General features: G+C 41.9%; 1 protein-coding gene across 3 annotated transcripts in view; it reads left to right on the top strand.

Moving 5' to 3' along the window:
- opn5 (opsin 5) overlaps positions 1–20,180 on the top strand; it is a 79,745-nt gene extending 59,565 nt beyond the window's left edge. For 2 of the 3 annotated variants that reach the window (XM_028605560.1, XM_028605561.1), the window contains exons 4-7: positions 2,768–2,938; positions 16,868–17,202; positions 17,314–17,558; positions 19,525–20,180. In XM_028605560.1, coding sequence (XP_028461361.1) covers positions 2,768–2,938; positions 16,868–17,202; positions 17,314–17,558; positions 19,525–19,591 — 818 coding nt within the window. In that variant the 3' untranslated portion in view covers positions 19,592–20,180. The remainder of the gene's footprint in view (positions 1–2,767; positions 2,939–16,867; positions 17,203–17,313; positions 17,559–19,524) is intronic. The other variant, XM_028605562.1, reaches the window with a different exon arrangement.
- The last annotated feature ends 2,251 nt before the right edge of the window (positions 20,181–22,431 follow it).

Raw genomic sequence — 22,431 nt, 5'->3', positions numbered from 1 at the left:
TGTTATTACCATGACTGATCAAGCCTCCGAACATGTGAGCAACCGTGTGTCTTTGCCCCACTCAGTTTTCAGTGATTCCAAGAAGTCATAATGTCTCATGCTGTCATCTTGCCTCGAGAGGTTTTGATGTTTATCTCTTTTGTACCTCTTGGCCATGGCTTGCCACATGGATCATGGCTTATCCAGCTCTCTAGGGAGAAGGCCATCATCTGTTGCACACTACAACAATCAGGAGCCCCTTTAACAAAACCTGTTCAGGAATGCTATTCTGCCTTGTCGTTATAAAAAGTATGAACATGGAATGGGGGGGGCACTCATTTGCTCTGACGTTAAGCCTGCAGCAGAGGTAGTACCAGAGCCAAAACGACGCCTGTGTAAATATAGAGCCGGCATTTCCAGGACAGAAAAAACATGCTCTGGTTTATTGACATTTCTTTAAACCAATCACAATAGTCTTGGGAAGCGCTTAGCCCTGGACACAATGACGATGCCTCTGCAAAATAGCCTTGGAATAGAACTTGTTTTGGTGGAACATTTGTAGCTTCAAAAGTTGTTTTAGTTGTGCAACAGAAAACTCAGATTGGACAGATCTAGCTGTCTGGATTTACCCTGCAGAGATCTGAGGAGCAGTTAACCGTAGTCCTCATTAATCGACCGGATTTTAGAATGCCAACACAAAGAAAGCGGAAGGTTAGGGACATCTGGCCTAAAAAGAGGGACATCTGGCAGAATTTCCAGCGGCACCTGAACAATCCCAGAAGTGGAACGTTGTCGATATAGACTATGCGGATGTTGGTTAGTTCAGTGTAATAAAAGCAAAGCCTGTGTAATGCCAATCTTCTTTATGGCAGTATTGTGGAATCTCTGTGTAAAATGGGCTAGGGAGTTACTTGTGGTTTGCTGCAATAAGAGGTAGCTACACTCAGACCTTGTTCTGAACTCATTAACCTGTGTTGTGTCTAAAGGGTATTCCCAACTTAAAGGATAAGGTTATTACAAGTCCCATAAAAAAATACCATAGCTACCAAAGCATTCACACTTTAAGGTGGAGTAAGCAATGTTAATCCAATACACTTTTTGTCAAATTCAGCGAATATCTCCTCACGGTCAACTAGCTCTCTTATTTTTTGTGTGTGGTTAAAATCTGGTGTTCCTACACAGCCCTACCTCTATAAATGGAAAACAAACAGGAGCGCACAAGCCACAAAACACTATTCCAGCCAATCAGGAACAGGTGGGGCCACTTGCTCGTGCAAGCAAATGCTGGGGGCAGGGGGGAGGTAGCATGTGAATGAATCGCTTACTGCTGCTTTAAGACATGACTATAACCTTCCAAAGAAGCTTTAGTACAAAAATTACTAGTAATGCTTTGTGTTTATGTCAACAATCAGCAGTCCAATCATTTTCCTTTCATTTTTCACTTCCCTTTTATGGTGTCCGGTATTGAGTCACAGCAGCTGTCACATGTATTCCTGCTTTTTATCCTTTGAATATACTGGGATTTGTTGTCTACACTACTACACATTGACTCCATTCAGTCATATTTCTGACTATATTTATATATATATATATATATATATATATATATATATATATATATATATTTTTTTTTTTTTTTTTTTTTTTTTTTTTTTTTTTTTTAAAGTGTTGAATGTAAAGAAAAAAATTGTTTTAGATTTTTCGTCAAAACATATTAAACACAATTATGGACTTGAAATATATGTTTAGTAAAAGCCTTTAGTAACACTGTCGAGAAAGGAAAACATAGCTGCGTTATTTGGGAGATTTAGGAAGGGACTCCCAATTAATGATGGATGGACTACTTAAGAGTATCAAGTTTTCATCAACTGTGGTACAGATGTTAAAAAATTGGAATGGTTGTTCAATTTTGATTTATTTTTGTTGGCTAACTTTGTCTCTAAAGACCAAGGGGAGAAGGCAAGATGGAATATTGATTATGATTAAGAATGCAATAATCAAAATTCCATTAATTCTTATCAGTTTTACTAGCTGCAAACAAACTACGCATAACAGAGTAAATGTTGGCCCTGTATAGTTCTTTGGTAGAGAAATGGACATGGTAAAAGTTAAAGAATAAGCATTTCATTTTATGATTGTTATGGGAACGACTCAAAACAGCTCTTAAGATGTCTAGGCTAACAAGTCATTCCCTAACATAAAGTGTGCTAGTAAAGGGAAGGCTGGCTGGCAGTGCTTTGAGTGGGGCATACCTGGAACCACAACCTCAGCTAACTCCGCCAGCAGCTCCACACAAGTGACCAGCCCCGTCTTTGGCTGTTGATGGTGTCTCGTTCAAGTTTTGTTATTAGTGTTTGGTCGAAAAGAAAACTCGGGTAATAAAAGGTGTTCGGGCTTCAAGGCCACAGTCAAAGGTGCTCCAAAATCAAATGTCTCTTTAGTGTCAAAAGCTACACAGAACATCGATGATTCCGCGACAAGAGTCTCTTCTCAGCTTGTTGAGACTTAGTCTTCTTACCTGGGGTTAATTGTTAAGCCCTGCCCACTACCAGCCAGCCAAAACAAAAGAAGGAAGTACTAAAGCCTACTAAAAGGGCACACTGCTCACCCTGACATCATCTAATAATTTTCTGTTTACTCTCTTTTCTCTGTCTTCCCCTTTCTGTTATTCCAACCCTACTTCCACCCACTTCCATTCCTTTCCTTCTCATTCCTGTTTCATGCTTCTTGTTCTTTTATCTTCTTCCTTCTCATCTCATTGCATGCTTCCCCTTCTCTCTCCCTGCAGTGACAGGAAAACCCTTTTTCATTGTGTCTAGTTTTTCCCACCGCTGGTTGTTCGGCTGGGAAGGTTGTCGCTTCTATGGCTGGGCAGGCTTCTTTTTTGGTTGTGGGAGCCTCATCACGATGACCGTGGTCAGTCTGGACCGGTACCTCAAGATCTGCCATCTCAGATATGGTACGTCAGGGTCTCAGGATTATTCCTTTATTTCCCCCTAAACATTTGAATTCCATGTATGTGACAATGTATGGAAATGTGTGGGTTGATTTTTTTCATTTCAATAAAAATTAGCAACAAAAAAAGACTTCTGTTCCGGCAGCATGAAGTGAACATGTCTCGGTCGCTCCATCCTCTGATAAAAGTTTGTACTTTTGACTGTCCCTTTAATCAAGACTACACAATGTCCTGAATTGCAATTTTTGAAATATGTGTTGGGGAAAGATCGCAATTTTCGGAGCAATTCTGCCATTTACTCAGTCACGGATCGCACAGAGCTCACCGTGATTATAAGAGATGTTATTAGAGAGGAGATTGGTATGGCATTTGATTAAAAACTGCAGCCGATAAAGCAATCACTAGACTTTACAAGAAGTTATAAAGGACCATTCCTCCAAACTGTGGGTGGTAGAGGAAGCAGTTACAGATAACGACCATCAGCTGACTGAAATGGAGAAGAAATATGCCAATCTACACTTACAAAACATCTCATAGAGAGAAAAGATCCAACAAACCGAAGACCACAGCCGTAAATGTAATGTTCGCATCATCGGGATCCCTAGCGGCGCCAAAGGAGGGAAACCGACTGCCTTCATGCACAACTTTCTGAGAAATACTGATATTTAAGTCTCATGTAATTGAGGTGGAGCTGACTGTATACCATGCAGCACCTCTTTCATTGCATTGAAGGGGCCATGTAAAGGGAATATATAGCGTTATCTGTAAAAACATACCTTTCTCCCTAGAAGAAGCTAAATCTGACCCATATGGTAATATGGTTTGTTAAAGGCTTTTTAGCCCATGAAGAGGTTATTCTATTGAATTCATATAGTCCTAATTATGATGATCCCAAATGCATTAATGATCTTCAAATTATGTTATTCCAGTATGAAATTCTAATAGTTTGGGGTGTTTTATTATGGAGAACGCTTCACCCAGAGGACAAAGTGTTCTCTTTCTACTCTCATGAGGATGATTCTTATTCAAGAATAGATTTTTTATTTATCCCAGTTACTTATCTTTCAAAAATTATGAACTGCTGTTACTATGCTAGGATTTTTTTCAGACCTCTCTGCTCAGATTTGTGAAATAGAATTTGAAATTAGCACCAAATTCCAAGCCATGGAGATTTAATATTATGTTACTCTCAAAAGAGGAATTTACGTCTTATATGAATTTAGAAACGTTCATTGAGGTACATCAAATAGCTCAGTGTCCATTGATAATGGGACACGCTTAAGGCCTATATAAGAGGGTGTGTGATAGCCTTTTCATCATCATTGAAAAAGAAAACAAATTATTAGTTGAAATGCATTAAAAATGATATAATTAACCTGGAGAAGCAACACGTGTAAGTAATGACTGCAATATTTTATTGCAGATAGATTAACATAAGTTGAAGTCTAATTCTATTAATACTCATGCATGTGAATTGGCATTCATAAAATCCAAATTATCCTATGTAGAACAAGTTGAAATGGCAGGCAAACTATTAGCTATGCAGATCAAAAAGAATCGGAAGACAGAACAATTCTTAAAATCAAAAAACAAGATGGAGGCACTTCAATGGACCAGCTTCAGATCAATGATGTTTTTAAATCATACTACAGTGAACTATATACATCTACTTCACAGTGTGACCCAGGAAGATGCAGATCCTTTTTAGATAACATTTTATTGCCTACCTTAGCACAAGAAGATAGATTATTTTTAGATAGGGATGTGTCTTTGGAGGAGCTGCAGTCTGCCATGGCCACACTTAAAAGTGGTAAAGCTCCAGGTTTGGATGGACTGCCAATTAAGTTTTATAGACACATTTCAAGTTATCTATTGCCGCTGTTTCTTGCTATGATTAATGCTTGCTTTAATAAAGGTCAGTTTCCTCAGTCCTTATACTTGGCCTTGATAATCTTACTCCAAAAGAAGCGTAAAGATCCTTTCCAATGTTCTTCTTATAGGCCAAAATCAATTCTAAATGCTGATTACAAAATTATTGCCAAATTCATAGCACTCCATCCATCCATCCATCTTCGTCCGCTTATTCGGTGTCGGGTTGCGGGGGGAGCAGCTCCAGCAGGGGACCCCAAACTTCCCTTTCCCGAGCAACATTAACCAGCTCCGACTGGGGGATCCCGAGGCGTTCCCAGGCCAGGTTGGAGATATAATCCCTCCACCTAGTCCTGGGTCTTCCCCGAGGCTTCCTCCCAGCTGGACGTGCCTGGAACACCTCCCTAGGGAGGCGCCCAGGGGGCATCCTTACCAGATGCCCGAACCACCTCAACTGGCTCCTTTTGACGCAAAGGAGCAGCGGCTCTACTCCGAGCTCCTCACAGATGACTGAGCTTCTCACCCTATCTCTAAGGGAGACGCCAGCCACCCTCCTGAGGAAACCCATTTTGTCCGCTTGTATCCTGGATCTCGTTTATTCGGTCATGACCCAGACTTCATGACCATAGTTGAGGGTAGGAACGAAAACTGACCGTTTCTTTCGTCACAACGGTGCGATAGATTAAATGTAATACCGCACCCGCTGCGCCGATTCTCCGACCAATCTCCCGCTCCATTGTCCCCTCACTCGCGAACAAAACCCCAAGGTACTTGAACTCCTTCACTTGGGGTAAGGACTCATTCCCTACCTGGAGAAGGCATTCCATCGGTTTCCTGCTGAGAACCATGGCCTCCGATTTAGAGGTGCTGATCCTCATCCCAACCGCTTCACATTCGGCTGCGAACCGACCCAGTGAGTGCTGAAGGTCACAGGCCGATGATGCCATCAGGACCACATCATCTGCAAAGAGCAGCGATGAGATCCCCAGCCCACCAAACAGCAACCCCTCCCCACCCCGACTACGCCTCGATATCCTGTCCATAAATATTACAAACAGGATTGGTGACAAAGCGCAGCCCTGGCGGAGGCCAACCCTCACCTGAAACGAGTCCGACTTACTGCGGAGAACCCGGACACAGCTCTCGCTTTGGTCGTACAGAGATTGGATGGCCCTGAGTAGAGACCCCCTCACCCCATACTCCCGCAGCACCTCCCACAGTATCTCCCGGGGGACCCGGTCTTACGCCTTCTCCAAATCCACAAAACACATGTAGACCCGTTGGGCATACTCCCAGGCTCCCTCCAGGATCCTTGCGAGAGTGAAGAGCTGGTCCGTTGTTCCACGACCAGGACGGAATCCGCATTGCTCCTCCTCAACCCGAGGTTCGACTATCGGCCGAACCCTCCTTTCCAGCACCTTGGAGTAGACTTTACCAGGGAGGCTGAGAAGTGTGATACCCCTGTAATTGGCACACACCCTCTGGTCCCCCTTTTTAAAAAGGGGAACCACCACCCCAGTCTGCCACTCCTTTGGCACTGTTCCAGATTTCCACGCAATGTTGAAGAGTCGTGTCAACCAGGACAGCCCCGCCACACCCAGAGGCTTGAGCATTTCTGGACGGATCTCATCAATCCCCGGGGCTTTGCCACTGTGGAGTTGTTGGACTACATCAGTGACTTCCGCTTGGGAAATCAACGACAATCCCCCGTCATCCTCCAGCTCTGCCTCTAACATAGAGGGCGTATTAGTCGGATTCAGGAGTTCCTCAAAGTGCTCCTTCCACCGCCCTATTACCTCCTCAGTTGAGGTCAACAGTGTCCCATCCTTACTGTACACAGCTTGGATGGTTCCCCGCTTCCCCCTCCTGAGGTGGCGAACAGTTTTCCAGAAGCACTTTGGTGCCGACCGAAAGTCCTTCTCCATGTCTTCTCCAAACTTCTCCCACACCCGCTGCTTTGCCTCTTTCACGGCAGAGGCTGCAGCCCTTCGGGCCCTTTGGTACCCTGCAACTCCGAGATAACATATCCCGGAAGGACTCCTTCTTCAGTCGGACGGCTTCCCTGACCACCGGTGTCCACCACAGTGTTCGTGGGTTACTGCCCCTTGAGGCACCTAAGACCCTAAGACCACAGCTCCTCGCCGCAGCTTCAGCAATGGAAACTTTGAACATTGTCCACTCGGGTTCAATGCCCCCAGCCTCCACAGGGATGCACGAAAAGCTCCGCCGGAGGTGTGAGTTGAAAGTCTGTCGGACAGGGGCCTCCTCCAGACGTTCCCAATTTACCCGCACTACACGTTTGGGCTTACCAGGTCTGTGCAGAGTCTTCCCCCACCCCCTGACCCAACTCACCACCAGATGATGATCGGTTGACAGCTCTGCCCCTCTCTTCACCCGAGTGTCCAAAACATACGGCCTCAGATCAGATGAAACGATTACAAAATCGATCATTGACCTTCGGCCTAGGGTGCTCTGGTACCAGGTACACTTATGAGCATCCCTATGTTCGAACATGGTGTTCGTTATAGACAATCCATGACTAGCACAGAAGTGCAACAACAAACAACCACTCTGGTTTATATCAGGGAGGCCGTTCCTCCCAATCACGCCTCTCCAGTTGTCTCAATCATTGCCCACGTGTGCGTTGAAGTCCCCCAGCAGAACAATGGAGTCCCCCACTGGCGCCCCATGCAGGACTCCACTCAAGATCTCCAAGAAGGCCGAGTACTCCGAATTCCTGTTTGGTGCATATTCACAAACAACAGTCAGAGTTTCCCCCCCCTCAACCCGCAGGCGTAGGGAGGCGACCCTCTCGTCCACCGGGGTAAACTCCAACGTAGCGGCGCTAAGCCGAGGGCTTGTTAGTATCCCCACACCGGCCCGGCGCCTCACACCCTGGGCAACTCCGGAGAAGAAAAGAGTCCAACCCCTATCCAGGAGTACGGTTCCAGAACCGAGACTGTGCGTAGAGGTAAGGCCCACCAGATCTAACCGGTAGCGCTCCACCTCCCGCACTAGTTCCGGCTCCTTCCCCCACAGAGAGGTGACGTTCCACGTCCCCAGAGCCAGCGTCTGCCGCCCGGGTCTGGTCCGTCGAGGCCCCTGACCTTCACTGCCACCCATGCGGCAGCGCACCCGACCCCAGCGGTTCATCCCACAGGTGGTGGGCCCATGGGCTGGAGAGAGGGGAGCCACGTAGCTTGTTCGGGCTGTGCCCGGCCAGGCTCCGTGGCAAACCCGGCCACCAGGCACTCGCCGACGAGTCCACCGTCTGGGCCTGGCTCCAGACGGGGGCCCCGGGCTTCCTCCGGGCAGGGTCACTCCATCTCTACCTCGATCACTCATAGGGTTTTTGAACCATTCTTTGTCTGGCCCCTCACCTGAGACCACTTTGCCTTGGGAGACCCTACCAGGAGCACAAAGCTCCAGACAACACAGCCCTCAGGTTCACAGAGACACACAAACCTCTCCACCACGATAAGGTGATGGTTCACGGAGAAGAAATTCCTAGCACTGCGCCTTGAAAATGTTTTACCTAGTCTTATTCACTTAGACCAAACTGGTTTTGTTCTTGGTCGCACTAGTATTGATAATTTACACAGGTACTTTGATATTCTTTATCATACTAATGACCTTAATTCTCCGAATGTAATACTCTCTGTCGATGCAGAGAAAGCATTCAACAGGGTTGAATGGGAATATCTTAAGTTTGTTCTCAGAAGATTTAATTTTGGTTTTAAGTTCTGTCATTGGATACACATTCTTTACAGTGCCCTATGGCGGTTGTTAAAGGTCCCATGGCATGAACATTTTTGACATGTTTTTTTAAAATTAATATGCGTTCCCCCAGCCTGCCTATGGTCCCCCAGTGGCTAGAAATGGCGATAGGTGTAAACCGAGCCCTTGGTATCCTGCCCTGCCTTTGAGAAAATGAAAGCTCAGATGGGCCGATCTGGAATCTGCTCCTTATGAGGTCATAAGGAGAAAGGTTACCTCATCTTTCTCTGCTTTGCCCGCCAAGAGGATTTGGCCCACCCATGAGAGAGATCATTGCCATCCTGGCTTTTAATTTAGCAAAGTGGCAGTTGGTCAAGGCCACAACCCCACGCTCCACCTTGCCCCCCCCTCTCTCCTCCTCAATAGCTACAGACAGAAATTGCACATACTAAGGAAAGCTCATTGTGGGACTGGCTCTAGTGACTGTAATTCTGCACCAAGGCTGAATTTCTGGAAAGAGACTTCAGATACAGTATTAGGGGACCACTAAGGCCAATATAAAAGAGACTTCAGATGCAGTACTACCGATGAAAATTAGCACTTTTAAGCTAACTCGGCCACATTTACATTGTTTTAATGTTGATTAATGTTCACTGTCCCCTTTCAAATAAAGAAATAATAAATTAGGGGACCACTAAGGTCTATACAAAAGCATCCAAAGAGCACTATGTCATGGGACCTTTAAAACTAATTCCAACTACTCTAAACCCTTTGTACTTTCAAGAGGCACGAGACAGCGTTGCCCACTGTCACCTGCATTGTTTGCTATTGTTATTGAGTCTTTAGCTGCATCAATTAGAGCTCATGATCATATCATGGTGTTGAAATTGGGATGGAGGAGCACCTCATATCTTTGTATGCAGACAATATTTTGTTGTACCTTCATAACCCAGTGAATTCAATTCCATTTTTGTTATCTTTGTTTGAAAATGTTGGGAAGTTATCAGGTTACAAAGTTAAATTGGACAAAACTGAGATAATGCCAATTTCCAATTTGGAGTGTACTCTACTCAAGAATTAATTCAATTGGAATTGGTCTAAAAATGTTATTAAATACTTGAGTTTGTTCATCCCTAGAAGAATGGAAGACAGGTTTAGTTTGAATTACCTTCCAGTAATTAATAAAGTATCAGAGGGGGGGATGTCACAAATGGCCGATTGAGATTTCTCTCCGTCTCCAGGTTAAAACAAAATAGTAACATTCTCCAAGCAAACTTGAAAATACCGGGCAGGAATCCATTGTAGAGAGGCGTAGCAAGCAGAACGAAAAAAGACTTTTCTATTTTTTCATCGACTGGCCCTCACTCTGGTAGGAGGAAAGTGAATCAACAGACAGCTAGTTGCTAGTGCTAATGAGGACAACTATGATGAAGCTAAGGCCTCAGTGCTGACTGCCTCGACAACTATGGAGCAGATTTTAGCTGAAATAAAGTCTGTGGCCTCCCATGTGAATGACATTGATGAATCAGTCGGTGCTCGCCTTGATGTTATTGATGAAGCCCTGAGTGAAATTAAAACGTCTGTCACCTCAGTCAAGAGCTCTTTCTTCACTCTTTCTAGCCGAGTGACCGAAAGTAGGGTCTCCGCTACAGAAGATGAAAGCGGCAACTACAGCAGCCACTTAAAGGCCATGGAGAAGACAGTGGAGTTGCTACAGCTAAAAGTTGACAACTTGGAAAATTGTGGCCAGCTCGTTTCGGCTAGTGACGTAAAAAGCCATGCAGATTTTGAACAGCTCACCCGGAGACTGAAGTCAGGACACATTTAGAAACCGTATCTCACTCAAAACAGCATGGATGGATTTTTTTCAAAGTTTGTATGCATGTGGAAGCACCAGAGACACAAAATAACACCCCAAATCCCAGAAAAAGTTATTTTTTTCATAATATGGGCCCTTTAAGCTTAGTGTGGTGACTTCATTTTTGGGTACTTTTACCCTGTCGTTTGGGAACAGGATAGGGGAGGGTAAACACTGCAGTCTTGGTTTACTGTTTAACTTTAGTTTTTCCGTTATGCCATACGAGCTTTAGGTTCCTGTCATGTACTGTAGTCAGCTTTTCCTAATTCAGCTTGTATTACCTATTTACTTTTCAACTTAACAATTTGTATGTCTGGGTCACTTAAACTTGTTACTTGGAACGTCCAGGGGATTGGCCACGTAATAAAGAGGAAGAAGATTTTAACGCATCTGAAAAAAACGACATAGTACTACTTCAAGAAACTAAATTATCTGATGCAGACCACTTGAAGCTTTGGAGAGATTGGGTGGGTCAAGTGTACTTCTCCTCCCACTCGCAGAATAAAAGAGGTACAGCCATTCTCATACATAAGAACAGCCCTTTCATTTTAGAACACGAAGAAAAAGACCCGGAGGGGAGATTCATTCTAATTACAGACCCAATTCTTAAACAACACATAACTGTTCTTAATGTTTACGCTCCAAACTCTGATTCACCTCACAGGGTTTCCCGCAGCAGTTTCCAGTTTCCTTAACAACACGCGCCTGCTGCCTTAATTAAGTCTTCAAAAGAAATTTAAAATATCTGCCGTGTTACTCTGTCCTGTTTTAAGTGGCTGTAATGTACAAGTTGCATCAACACAGTCCCAGGAAAACAAGGTAACGGCAAGTTGTCAAGATACCACCAACCACAACGGAAAGAGCATTCGAGTGAGTGAGTGTAACTGTCGTTTATTCACATTTAAAGGGATAAATCGCCATTTCACCGCCGCGTGCGCGTCAGAGTTTGTCAACAAATGTGCAGGCAGCTGGGGCATGCCCGGGCAGAGACGGGGTGATGGACTTACCGGCGCGTTGGCATATGGCAGGCAGAGAGCATTTATGTATCTCTGTCCTGTTCTTCACATCAGTGAGGATCTCTTCTCTTGTTTCAACGAAGTCAATACATGACGAAGTGACTGGAACTATCCATCATCTCTCGCGCCTGGATTCTCAACGTCCTGGCTGTTGCCCGGTCTTTGAGACACAGCTGTTGTCTGTTTTTTTTTTAATCACTACATGTGGTTCACAACACACGGTTAGTTAACGTAGTTAACACTACACACAGTTAAATTACGTGTCCTGTGAATCTATGGGCTGAGCTCACAGAGCTATTTGTTTTGGAGAAGAGTTGTCAGGCGAAGTGGAAGAGTACAAACATGCAGTCCAGGCTCACCGTATAGACTCTATTGTCCTATCGGATCATGCCCCAGTGCTTTTGCATATTGACCCAGCATTTAACATTCCCAGAACTCCAACCTGAAGATTTAATACATCACTTTTGAGCAGTGACCCCTTCTGTACCTTCGTCCGGAACAATCTATTACAATTTTGGCTTGATAATAATAATCCCCAGGTGTTCTCTGCTATGATCTGGGATGCGGCTAAAGCCACTGTACACGGGCATCTTATCTCCTACACTTCTCATCAAAAGAAGGTTCTAAAGAGCAATAGGAACAATCTTGAAAAGGAAGTTACTAGGTTATAAGAAATACATAAACAATCACCCACAGTTGCGAATCTAAAAGCGCTAGTGACTGCAAAGACCGATCTCAATATTTACCACAACCGCCACGTTCAGAAGCTACTACTTTTCACAAAGCAGAAGTATTATGAATTTGTTAATAAGTCCAGCCGCTTACTTGCCCACCAACTGAGAAATCAGATCAATGATTGCTCAATCAACATGATTAGAACTCCTTGTGGTGATGATTCCTGTGACCCATTGACTAACAGTAGTACATTTAGAGATTTTTATAAATCCCTTTACAGTTCAGAGAAAATCGACTCCAACATTACCTCTTACTTAAACAATATTTCATTGCCTACTGTTGCGGAGGAGGAACGCTCCACCTTAAATGCAGCATTTACATCAGAGGAAGTCTGGTCCGCAATTCAGACCATGCCGAATGGGAAATGTCCGTGGCCTGATGAGTTTCCATTAAAATATTACAAGAAAATTCTGGCCATAAATCCACCCAATTCTTATGCCTGCTATTAATAGTATTCTGAAGATTCTGTGATATTCCTCCCTCCTGGAGATACGCCTCAATTAGCCTACTCTTAAAAAAAGACAAAAATCCTTTGGACTGTTCATCATGCAGACCTATTAGCCTACTTAATGTGGACTACAAAATAGTTGCAAAAGTACTGGCTTGAAAAGGTTCTTCCTAAAATTATTAATCCTGATCAGGCAGGATTTGTGAAATCAAGATATGGCACAGACAATTTACGTTGAGCACTTAATGTCATTTACTATCTTAATACCCATAAAAACCCAGCATTTACAACTTTGTTGGATGCCGAAAAGGAAAAGGAAAATTTGACCGTGTAGAATGGCCATTTTTGTTCTCAGTCTTAGAAAAGTTTGGTTTAGGTTCCAGTTGTATCAATGAGATTAAAACTCTTTACTCTGACCCTATAGCAAGTGTTAATACAAATGGTCTGATGTTGGAGGATTTCGCAGTGCACAGAGGCTGTAGACACCTTTATTGTTTACACTGTTTATTGAGCCCCGGGCCGAGGCCATCAGGACTAATCTGGACATAACCGGTATTACAGCAGGTGAAAAGAACCATGTTATTTCTTTATTTGTTGATGATGTCCTCCTGTATTTAAGTAATCCTGAGAAATCAGTTCCAGCAGTTCTGGACTCTATAGCCTCATTTAGTGCTGTGTCAGGTTATAAAATTAACCTAGGTTCTGTCGCGCTGGCTTTCAATATTCCCCAGAATATGACCATACAATCTCCTTTCCAGGTATCAAAGAATGTCTTAAAATATTTGGGTATTTTTGTCACTCCTGATTTGAACAATCTATTTGAGACTAATTATTCCCATCTGATTCGAAAAATTAGAAACAATTTGAAGAAGTGGACCTCCCTGTCGACTTCCTTCTTCGGGAGAATAAACACTATAAAAATTAACATCCTCCCTCGGTTAAACTATTTATTTCAAAATCTTCCGTGCTACTTGACCCCAGCACGTTTTAAGTTTCTAAACTCCTATATTTCTCAATATATTTAGAATCCTGACCTTCCGTTGCAGATCAGGAGTATTGGTTTACTGGAGTGAGCTTCCAAGGGCCTATCAGATGTCGCAGGCCTGTTGATTTCCAACTCTGTAAAGCCGTTTGAGCAAATTAGAAAGGATTTTGAAATTCCTCGTAGGGACTTTTTCAAATATCTCGAAATTCGCCACTTTGTGGAATCTCTTGTTAGGAAGAACAGGATACACTTAGAGCTATCAGAGTTGGAAAGTGCTATGGTCTCGGCCAAATCTCTTAAAGGGCTGATTTCAAAGATTCATTCTTTACTGGTGTACTCTGACTCTTCAGCCTATGACTCACTGAAGCCGCTGTGGGAACATGATCTGGAGGTCACATTTAGCTCTGCCAATTGGACCAAAATTTGTAATGGAATCTTCCCAAAATGTACTTCTATTTCTGTACATGAACAGAATTTTAAGTTTTTCCATAGAACTTATTTTACACCTGTTTGCCTCCAGAAAATGTTTTCCCACAGTTGAAATCTTTGTTATAAATGTAAAACACACAAGGGTAAATTTTTTCACCTGGCATGTAATTGCATTCAGACATTTTGGGGAGATCATTCTGTGGTCCAGGAGGTTATTGGCAAACAGTTTACATTATCCCCATCATTTTATCTAACTTCTAAAAAACTAAATCTTTTTGACACGGACACCAAATATCTGTTGATAATTCTTTTATTTCTAGCTAAAAAATGTATTTTACTGAGGTGGTCTGCCCGGCAAGTCCCAACGGTCGTTATGTGGCTGTCACAGATGCTCAATGGTGTTTTTTGCCCCCAACTGCTCCTTCCAGGCAGCGCTGCGACCGCTGCCTTCAAGGCACCTAACCTTAACCTTAACCTTAACCCTTTCTCTCCTGAGGAAGCCATTTTGGATGGCAAAACGTACAGAGCTTTTAAAACTTCTTTTTAAAAACCTTTAATGGCAATCTTTTTACTTGGATTTTAAACTTTTTTTAAAGCAGTAATTGCTTTTTAAACTCACTGGAGGACATCCTCAACTCACATCACCCTAAAATAAAACTCAAACATAACCTACAACCCGTTACAGTGGAGTTCCTGGACACACAGGTCTTCTTCCGCACCTCCGACGACCAGACAAAAACACTAGCCACCAAAGTGTATTTCAAGGACACCGACCGCCATGCACTTCTCCATAAGACCAGCTATCACCCCAAACACACGTACAGAGGCCTCATTAAGTCCCAGCTGATACGTTTCCACAGAATTTGCACCTTCCCGGAGCATGTGGAGGAGGCCACTAGTACACTTTTTAGTGCGATGAGGTTGAGGGGTTACTCGAGGCGCTTCCTTAGAGGTATAAAGGCGGAGGTCATCGGTATGATCTCCGCCTAAAGGAGGAATACAGATCTAAAGGATATTTGAATTCACACGAACTTAAATAAGAATACTGACCCTAGGGAAGCGCTTTGAGGCTCGGATGTTGGTTTTATGAGTCTCCCACACATTTTTAACCCTTACAGCAGAGTTGGTTTTAACCCGGGGCAGGTCCTGCAGCACACAACCATTAATGTGGTTTATGCAATTAGGTGCAGGGCCTGCCACAAATTGTATGTGGGGGAGACAAGAAATGCACTATATCTAAGAATCAAGCAACACCAGTATATTTTGAACAAGGGCGATGGCACAACTGTTTTGTATGCACATTTTAAGCTCCATGGTTCTCAAAATGTTCAGAGCATGGGCCTGGAGAGCAACAGAGCCTGGACCACGGCTCAGTGTCGGGCAGCGGAGAGGAAGTGGATCCATCTTTTAAAAACCATAGACCCTACGGGTCTAAATGAAAAATACTAAAATGGATCCACGTCTCTTTTTGATCTAAGTTTTACAGGGTATTTTTTAGAAATACTTCCTCCCACGGCTCTGGTCTCCTCTCTCCTTAGGTTTTATCTGGACCTCCTCTGCAGCGCATCATACCCAACCCCTTTTTTTCTTTCCCTTGTTTTTTCCATCCTTTTCTATTTTAAATGACCTTTCATTGTTTTAATCTATATTTATGATTAATAATAATTTGTTGCAATATTTGCATGTTTCTCCGATTTTACTATTATTTCCTTTCGGGGTTTAAATCTCTACCTGCAGAGGAGGTCCTAATTAATATTTTAATGTGTTTATTTTAATAATTATTTTTAATAAATATTTTAAAGATGCCTTGGTGGTCCTTTATAACTTTTATTCTGCCTTACCTATATTTTAATAATTTGATTATACTTGTGTCTCTTACTAATATATTATTATTATTATTATTATTATTATTATTATTATTATTATTGTTTTGTTCTTATTACAAATTGAATTGCTTGCCTCAAGATTTTAACATAATGATACACATGCCATTGGTTTGATGCATTTTTACTAACAGTGTGGTTTTATTCTATGATGTATTTTAAATTATTTATGGTTATTTATTGTGTGGCACTTTTTACTTCTTAAAGCACTTTTAAATATAGCACTTATTACTAACTTTTAATGGTATGTGTATATTTATTTTCTTAACCTCAAGGGCAAGTAACTCAGACAGTATTTATAATTTAAAATATTTTAATCTTTGAGTTTAAATAATATTTTTCCCACTTTTATAGGTCCAGTTGTGTTAACTGCAAATGACCAGACTTTTAAAACTCACACCAACAAGTAGTTCTGTAACCACAGCACTTCTTAAATTACTGTATGATTCAGATCACAACACAGAGTAACAAAGAAGTACTTCAAATCCCAGATGGGACTTAGCAACAGCTAATGACTTCGCTCCTCTAGCTGGTTAACTACCAGTGTGGCGGTTAGCATTAAAGTGATATTATATAGGGCTTTTGCCCAGATATTGCACCAATCAAAATAACAACATTATTGTAGGGCTGTCAAAAGATACATTAGTTTTGTTAATTACAATTTTGACCAAATTACACGAAATACATTTTAATTTCAGTTTGACTCCTGTTCAGCAGAAATGATCTCTTGCACGAGAGTGAGTAATCCCAACATCTAACAAGTTTACTGAAATTGTTTATAGCTCAGAGACACACCATTTTCATGCAACTGCACTCAACAAAAGCAGCAAAAACAGGCACACAAAACTGAAACCCCCCCTTAAAGATGGTCGTACATTGTCAACCAGCCTAATTGAATTAAACGCAGTATTCAACAGATGTAATTTATGTTAAATTAGGTTTCTATTGTCTCTCACCACTTGTCCATCATTCTTCAATTTTTTCACTCTTAGGCACATGGCTTCAACGCCACCATGTCTTCCTGTGCCTGGTCTTTGTGTGGGTGTATGCAGCTTTTTGGGCCACCATGCCCCTGACTGGTTGGGGAAACTATGCCCCAGAGCCCTTCGGGACCTCCTGCACATTGGACTGGTGGCTGGCACAGGCCTCTGTGTCCGGCCAAAGCTTCGTCCTGGCCATCCTGTTCTTCTGTCTCATCCTTCCAACAGGCATCATCGTCTTCTCTTACGTCATGATTATCTTCAAAGTCAAGTCCTCTGCAAAGGAGATTTCAAACTTTGACGCCCGCATCAAAAACAGCCACAGCCTTGAGATAAAACTCACAAAGGTGGGTGAAAGGTTAGAGGAAAGGGTTCTAAGAAGAGAAAAGAAGACATTTCGGTATACTCATAGAGACATTTTGTTAAATATTTGAATATTGCTTTGTATCCTCTCCCAGGTGGCAATGCTGATCTGTGCAGGCTTCTTGATAGCCTGGATCCCTTATGCAGTGGTGTCAGTGGTGTCAGCGTTTGGTGAGCCGGACTCTGTGCCCATCTCTGTGTCTGTCATTCCCACGCTGCTGGCCAAGTCTTCAGCCATGTACAACCCCATCATCTACCAGTTGGTGAACCTGAGACGTTACTGCAGGATATCCTCCTGTTTCAAGGTCCTGAAGAAACGCAGGAATTTTAGAAAGTCAAGGTAAAACAGAGTGTGTTATATTTCTAGTCTTTATTCCAGTGACACTGTTGATGAAGCATAACATAGCATTAGTTGTTTCATTTATGCTTCATGGTCACTAGCTCATTCACTAGTTGTGTGACTACCATCTGACTAGATGCCACATATTATGGTCTCTGGTGAATACTTAATTCTGATTGGCTGCAAAGGGTGTCCATTAAAAGGGGATACAGAACACCTGTATGAGTTCTGGTGAAACTGACTGTTTACCGTTCTAAATCAATGTGCTACATTACATGAAAAAGATCATCTAAATTTGTAAATGTAATTTACAACTGACTGTAGTCCTTCAGTGCCTCGTCCGCTGAACACCACAAGTCACTCTGCCCTTCTGAACTGACTTTGTTTCACAGCAATCCTCTCTTTTCTCGTTCACTTCAGGGCCTGGGCCAACATTACACATTGCGTATCATTTGTTCTTGAAAGTCTTTTTTGATTTGGGGACAATGACATGGTTGGATAGCTAGCTTGTCTTGTTGTTGAACAGATTTTATTTACTGATTTTCAGCCCTACACAATTATTGTATTGACTTTGAATCTTGCTAGCATAATGTTTATGTTATCAGTTTATTTGTCAGGGACAATACATATAGGCATTGTTACATCTAAAGTGCAACCAATGCAATGTATATGGGACTTCTAGCCATACGCTAATGTGCGGTCCCCGCTTAGGCTTTAGGAAATGACACACATGGTAAAACACTATAAAATAGGCATACAAACTAAAAATTGAAGCAGACAAACAGGTAGTCACAGGTGCATAAAAACACTAAAGCAAACATGGACCAGCAGCCACATACAGTACATGCATAAGGGACTGTTATATTTATGGTATTTATGGAATGGACCACTGGAGCAAAATAAGGGAGGGTCATGTCTTTTTATTTTGTTGAGGGGAGGGTCACCCACAGTTTTTTAGTCTAGGGGGGAGGGTCACCCAACTTTTGTATTCATGAAAACAGAAAAATTTCTAAGTTGCTTGTTTGGTGCATACCTTTCCATGTTGTTCTCAGTCTCAGCCCCCCATCGCTAGCAGATGGGTGTGACCCAACAAAAATCGCAACATGACAGCAACACGAGTTTGGTGTTGCTTTCTTTGAGAATGCAAGCCTATATAACTGCACCACCTATTGCCAAAGTATCGTCACTGACATGAAGATGGAATACAATGAACCTGACTAACTGAAAGGTTTCACGTTGCCTCGAGCTCAAGCACCCACGAAAAATACTGAGCATCCACGTGTGCCAGACTGCCAGTAGGCTACATTTATTTAAAATGAAACATTGCAGTTGTTGCTAAGTGGAGCGTGTGAGCGCTGATTGCGGTTACGTGTCATTTAAACTTCTCATCTCCAATCTAAGGCTGGGCGATTGGGAGAAAATCAGATATCACGATATTCTTGACCAAATACCTCAATATCAATATTGCAGCGATATTCTAGGCTTGACAAGTGGTGCTTTCACAAAATATCTTCACACTTTAGATAAATAATCATCAGTAATGTGGACACAATGTCTATGTGGGGAAAGGGCAAATAATACAACTGCTAGAACAGTCTGGTAAGTTCAGAAAAGTACATCACTTTACTATAATGCAGCCTTTAAAACAGGAAAAGACAACACTTATGTCATATCACAATATTATGATATCCAAAATCTAAGACGATATCTAGTCTCATATCACGATATATCGATATATTTCCCAGCTCTACTCCAATCCTATCTAGCTCCCAAATTGACACTCGTCTGAGAAATGGAGTTTTGGATAATGTTCAGCTTCGGCAGCTTTACCTATGTTAAAATATACAATGACTGAGGAAGCCTAGTGACGAGTCCATAGCAACCAGTTCATGTGTTGAATTTCTGAAAAAAATTTTTTAGTGTTCAAAAGGTTTCTTACTGATCTCCTCTTTTGATGTCCCTGCAGGTTCTACACCATCGCTGGCTCGTTAAAGGACAATCCATCAGCTAATGAAGCTGAAATCGAGATGTGACTGTGTCTACCTCTTCTACTTTGGACAGTATGCCTTGTTTCCTGCCCTCTCTGCCCTACACATACCCAATCACATGCTGCCTGTCACCTGTTATGATATTATCTACAGCTCACCTTTGTTGCCGATGGCTCCTGAGTTCTTACACCCACGCCTCCCCTTACTCTGAAATACGTCTTTCCCACAAGGTTTTGCTTATTCTGTGGAGTTGCGTTGTCTTAGCAATGGCATACAAGTGACTTGTTGTTTGACCTTCTTGACTTAGTTTTTAAGTGTTACAGACACGCTGTCTTTCAATGCTATGTTACTGATTGACTCACCACGGTGTTGTCATACTACGGCTCGACTGAGGTTTGAAAACTTGACACGTTTGCAAGTAAATTCAAGTCAAATCTGAAGCCATAACTTTTTGTGAATCCAAATCTTACAGAAGCCGGAACATTTCTATAAAAATGTAAATATATTTTCAAATGTTTCTAAAACTGAACTGCAAATTTAAGCAAAATAATCTGACTTGAGCTATGTCAAAAACAGATTGAGGTGTAACTGTCAAGCTCAAAGTTGTATTTTTACTGTTTGTACAGATTGTTGTATTTTGTACCCCCTACACCTGTGACTTGTATACAGCTGTAGCTTGTATACAGTTGAAATATCTCAAAAAGCACTAAATCTCACCAGCTTAGTTTTTCAACAGCTGTAAATGTGCACATGAAGATATGTTATGTGGCTGTATTCAGTGAAATTGTGCACTTTATTTACAAAGCCATTTAGCATTGATAACAGTTTGGTGTTTTACACACACACACACACACACACACACATATATATATATATATATATATATATATATATGGAATTGCTGAAGAGAAGAAGACACACAATATTCATCCAAGGAAACAACTCCAGAAGTTGTTTCTTTGAACGATTGAAATGTCATTCTTTAACTAACCAACTACCAAACCTACAGTTGTGGCCATGGTTACACTTAAAGTTGATTCAAGGACCATGTTTAAATATATATTTATTGTTGGTTTGTTTTTTGGCCATAGCCAGAAAGAACAGCATATTTTGAATAGTTTGACATTTTGGTAAATAATCCTATTGGGTTTATTGCCTAGAGTTAGATGGGAAGATTGATACCACTAGTGTCTGTGTGTTATGTATGAAGCTAGAGAATCCGAATCACAATCAGAAAATGAAAACAGAAATGTTGGGGTTTGATAATCATGCATGAGATACTTTAGCCTGTAAAGCTCATATGTCAAGTGAAGACCTAAGGGTCATGAACATTTCCTCATCAAGTTTTCGTTCAACCACTGTAGAGCCTCTGAACTATGCAAGTTTATCAAGAGTCAGACACTGAAATCAGCTGTTCAACACTGAAACATCAATATTAGATGGTTCTGCAAAACTTCGGATTCAAACAGGTTTTCCTTCCAGTCCAGTGAATTTTTTTTTTCATTCTTGCTTTCTACTATATTTGCACATGGCAGCTACCGACAGTGGCGGCGGCAGCTATAATCCTGTACGCATGGTTTGTAAAAAAAATTCTGTGAGACATACAACGCATCTAACGATAACAATGTGTAAATGCCCACAGTAGCAGCAGCCGACAGCAGCTCTGTTTTGCTCTCTGCTGATTTCTGACGCAGTAAACCGATTTGGCAGGCGGTTCTTGTGCGTACTGTAAAATAGAATCCTGCCGGAATACTGCCAAATGCCGTATGTTTATGGCAAATAAATTATATTAAGATGTGGTTAGAGTTAAGGCGCAAGTAGTCTCGCCGTGGCTGCGGAAGCAAAACAAATGTGGGTAAGTCCTCCCATGCTAGTCAGTGACGATAACAATACAGTAGCACCTTGGCTTTATAATCAACACATAGCACTGGTAGAACAACTAGCTTCTAGCATTGGTTGATTGATGTTAATATTTCTGTAGCTTGCTAGCCTAGCAAAAACATCAGTTAACTGTTAGCATTTTAACAACATAGTGTTAGTGTAACTGTAATTTATTGCTGCAACAAAGACTACATAATGCCTTTAAAAGCAACAAGCAAATAAATGATCAACATTTTCTTGAATACCAGCTTCTTTAGTGACATAATGTGAGCACACAGCCAGACCAAAGAAACTGTCTCTCACCAGACCCACCTCAGCAAAGACTCAAAGACTGCAGTTTATACATTCTTTGTGGGCCAAGACTGTATAAACTGCAGGGGGTAAGCGAGCATCCATAAAGCGTACCTCCTATGGGGAGACTCTTAGGCTAACAAGCCATCACCTACCGTTAGCATTCCATTTTGTTCACTTTGACAGCGAATAACTTTACATCTGAAGCGTTTACAGACTTTATTTGTCCATTGTTTATTTCTAAAGAAACACGACAATGTACAAAAGGCTCCATTACCTTGTATCTCACATTATGGCCCCATAGCAGCAATTTTTGTAAAAATAGGCTAACGATTGTGTCATAACCATGCGACTTTCTGTTGCACAGTAGAAAAATTACCGTATTGTTAGGAGATTTTTTTAGTTTTAACTCACATTAGCTGTTTAAGGTTAATTAATAATGTTAACTAGCATTTTAGTTAGCAATAATTACCCTGTGCCTATGTTATGTCCTTACATATACCTACGCATATACCTAAATCTACCAGAAGACTTAAAACTTTTCAGACAGGTTGCTCACGCAATTTGGCAACCACCGTGTATATATATATAGGGGGGAGAACAATGATTTTATTCGATTTTGCAGGTACTCTTCAACTGTGTGTGACGGAATCTAAAACAAAAATCCATAGCATTTTATTGCATGACATAATTATTTGAATCATAAAAGCAGA

This window comes from Perca flavescens, chromosome 18 (genome assembly GCF_004354835.1).
Source record: "Perca flavescens isolate YP-PL-M2 chromosome 18, PFLA_1.0, whole genome shotgun sequence".
Lineage (NCBI taxonomy): Eukaryota > Metazoa > Chordata > Actinopteri > Perciformes > Percidae > Perca > Perca flavescens.
Note: the sequence above shows the minus strand (reverse complement) of the source record. Positions and strands in the feature narration are given on the sequence as shown.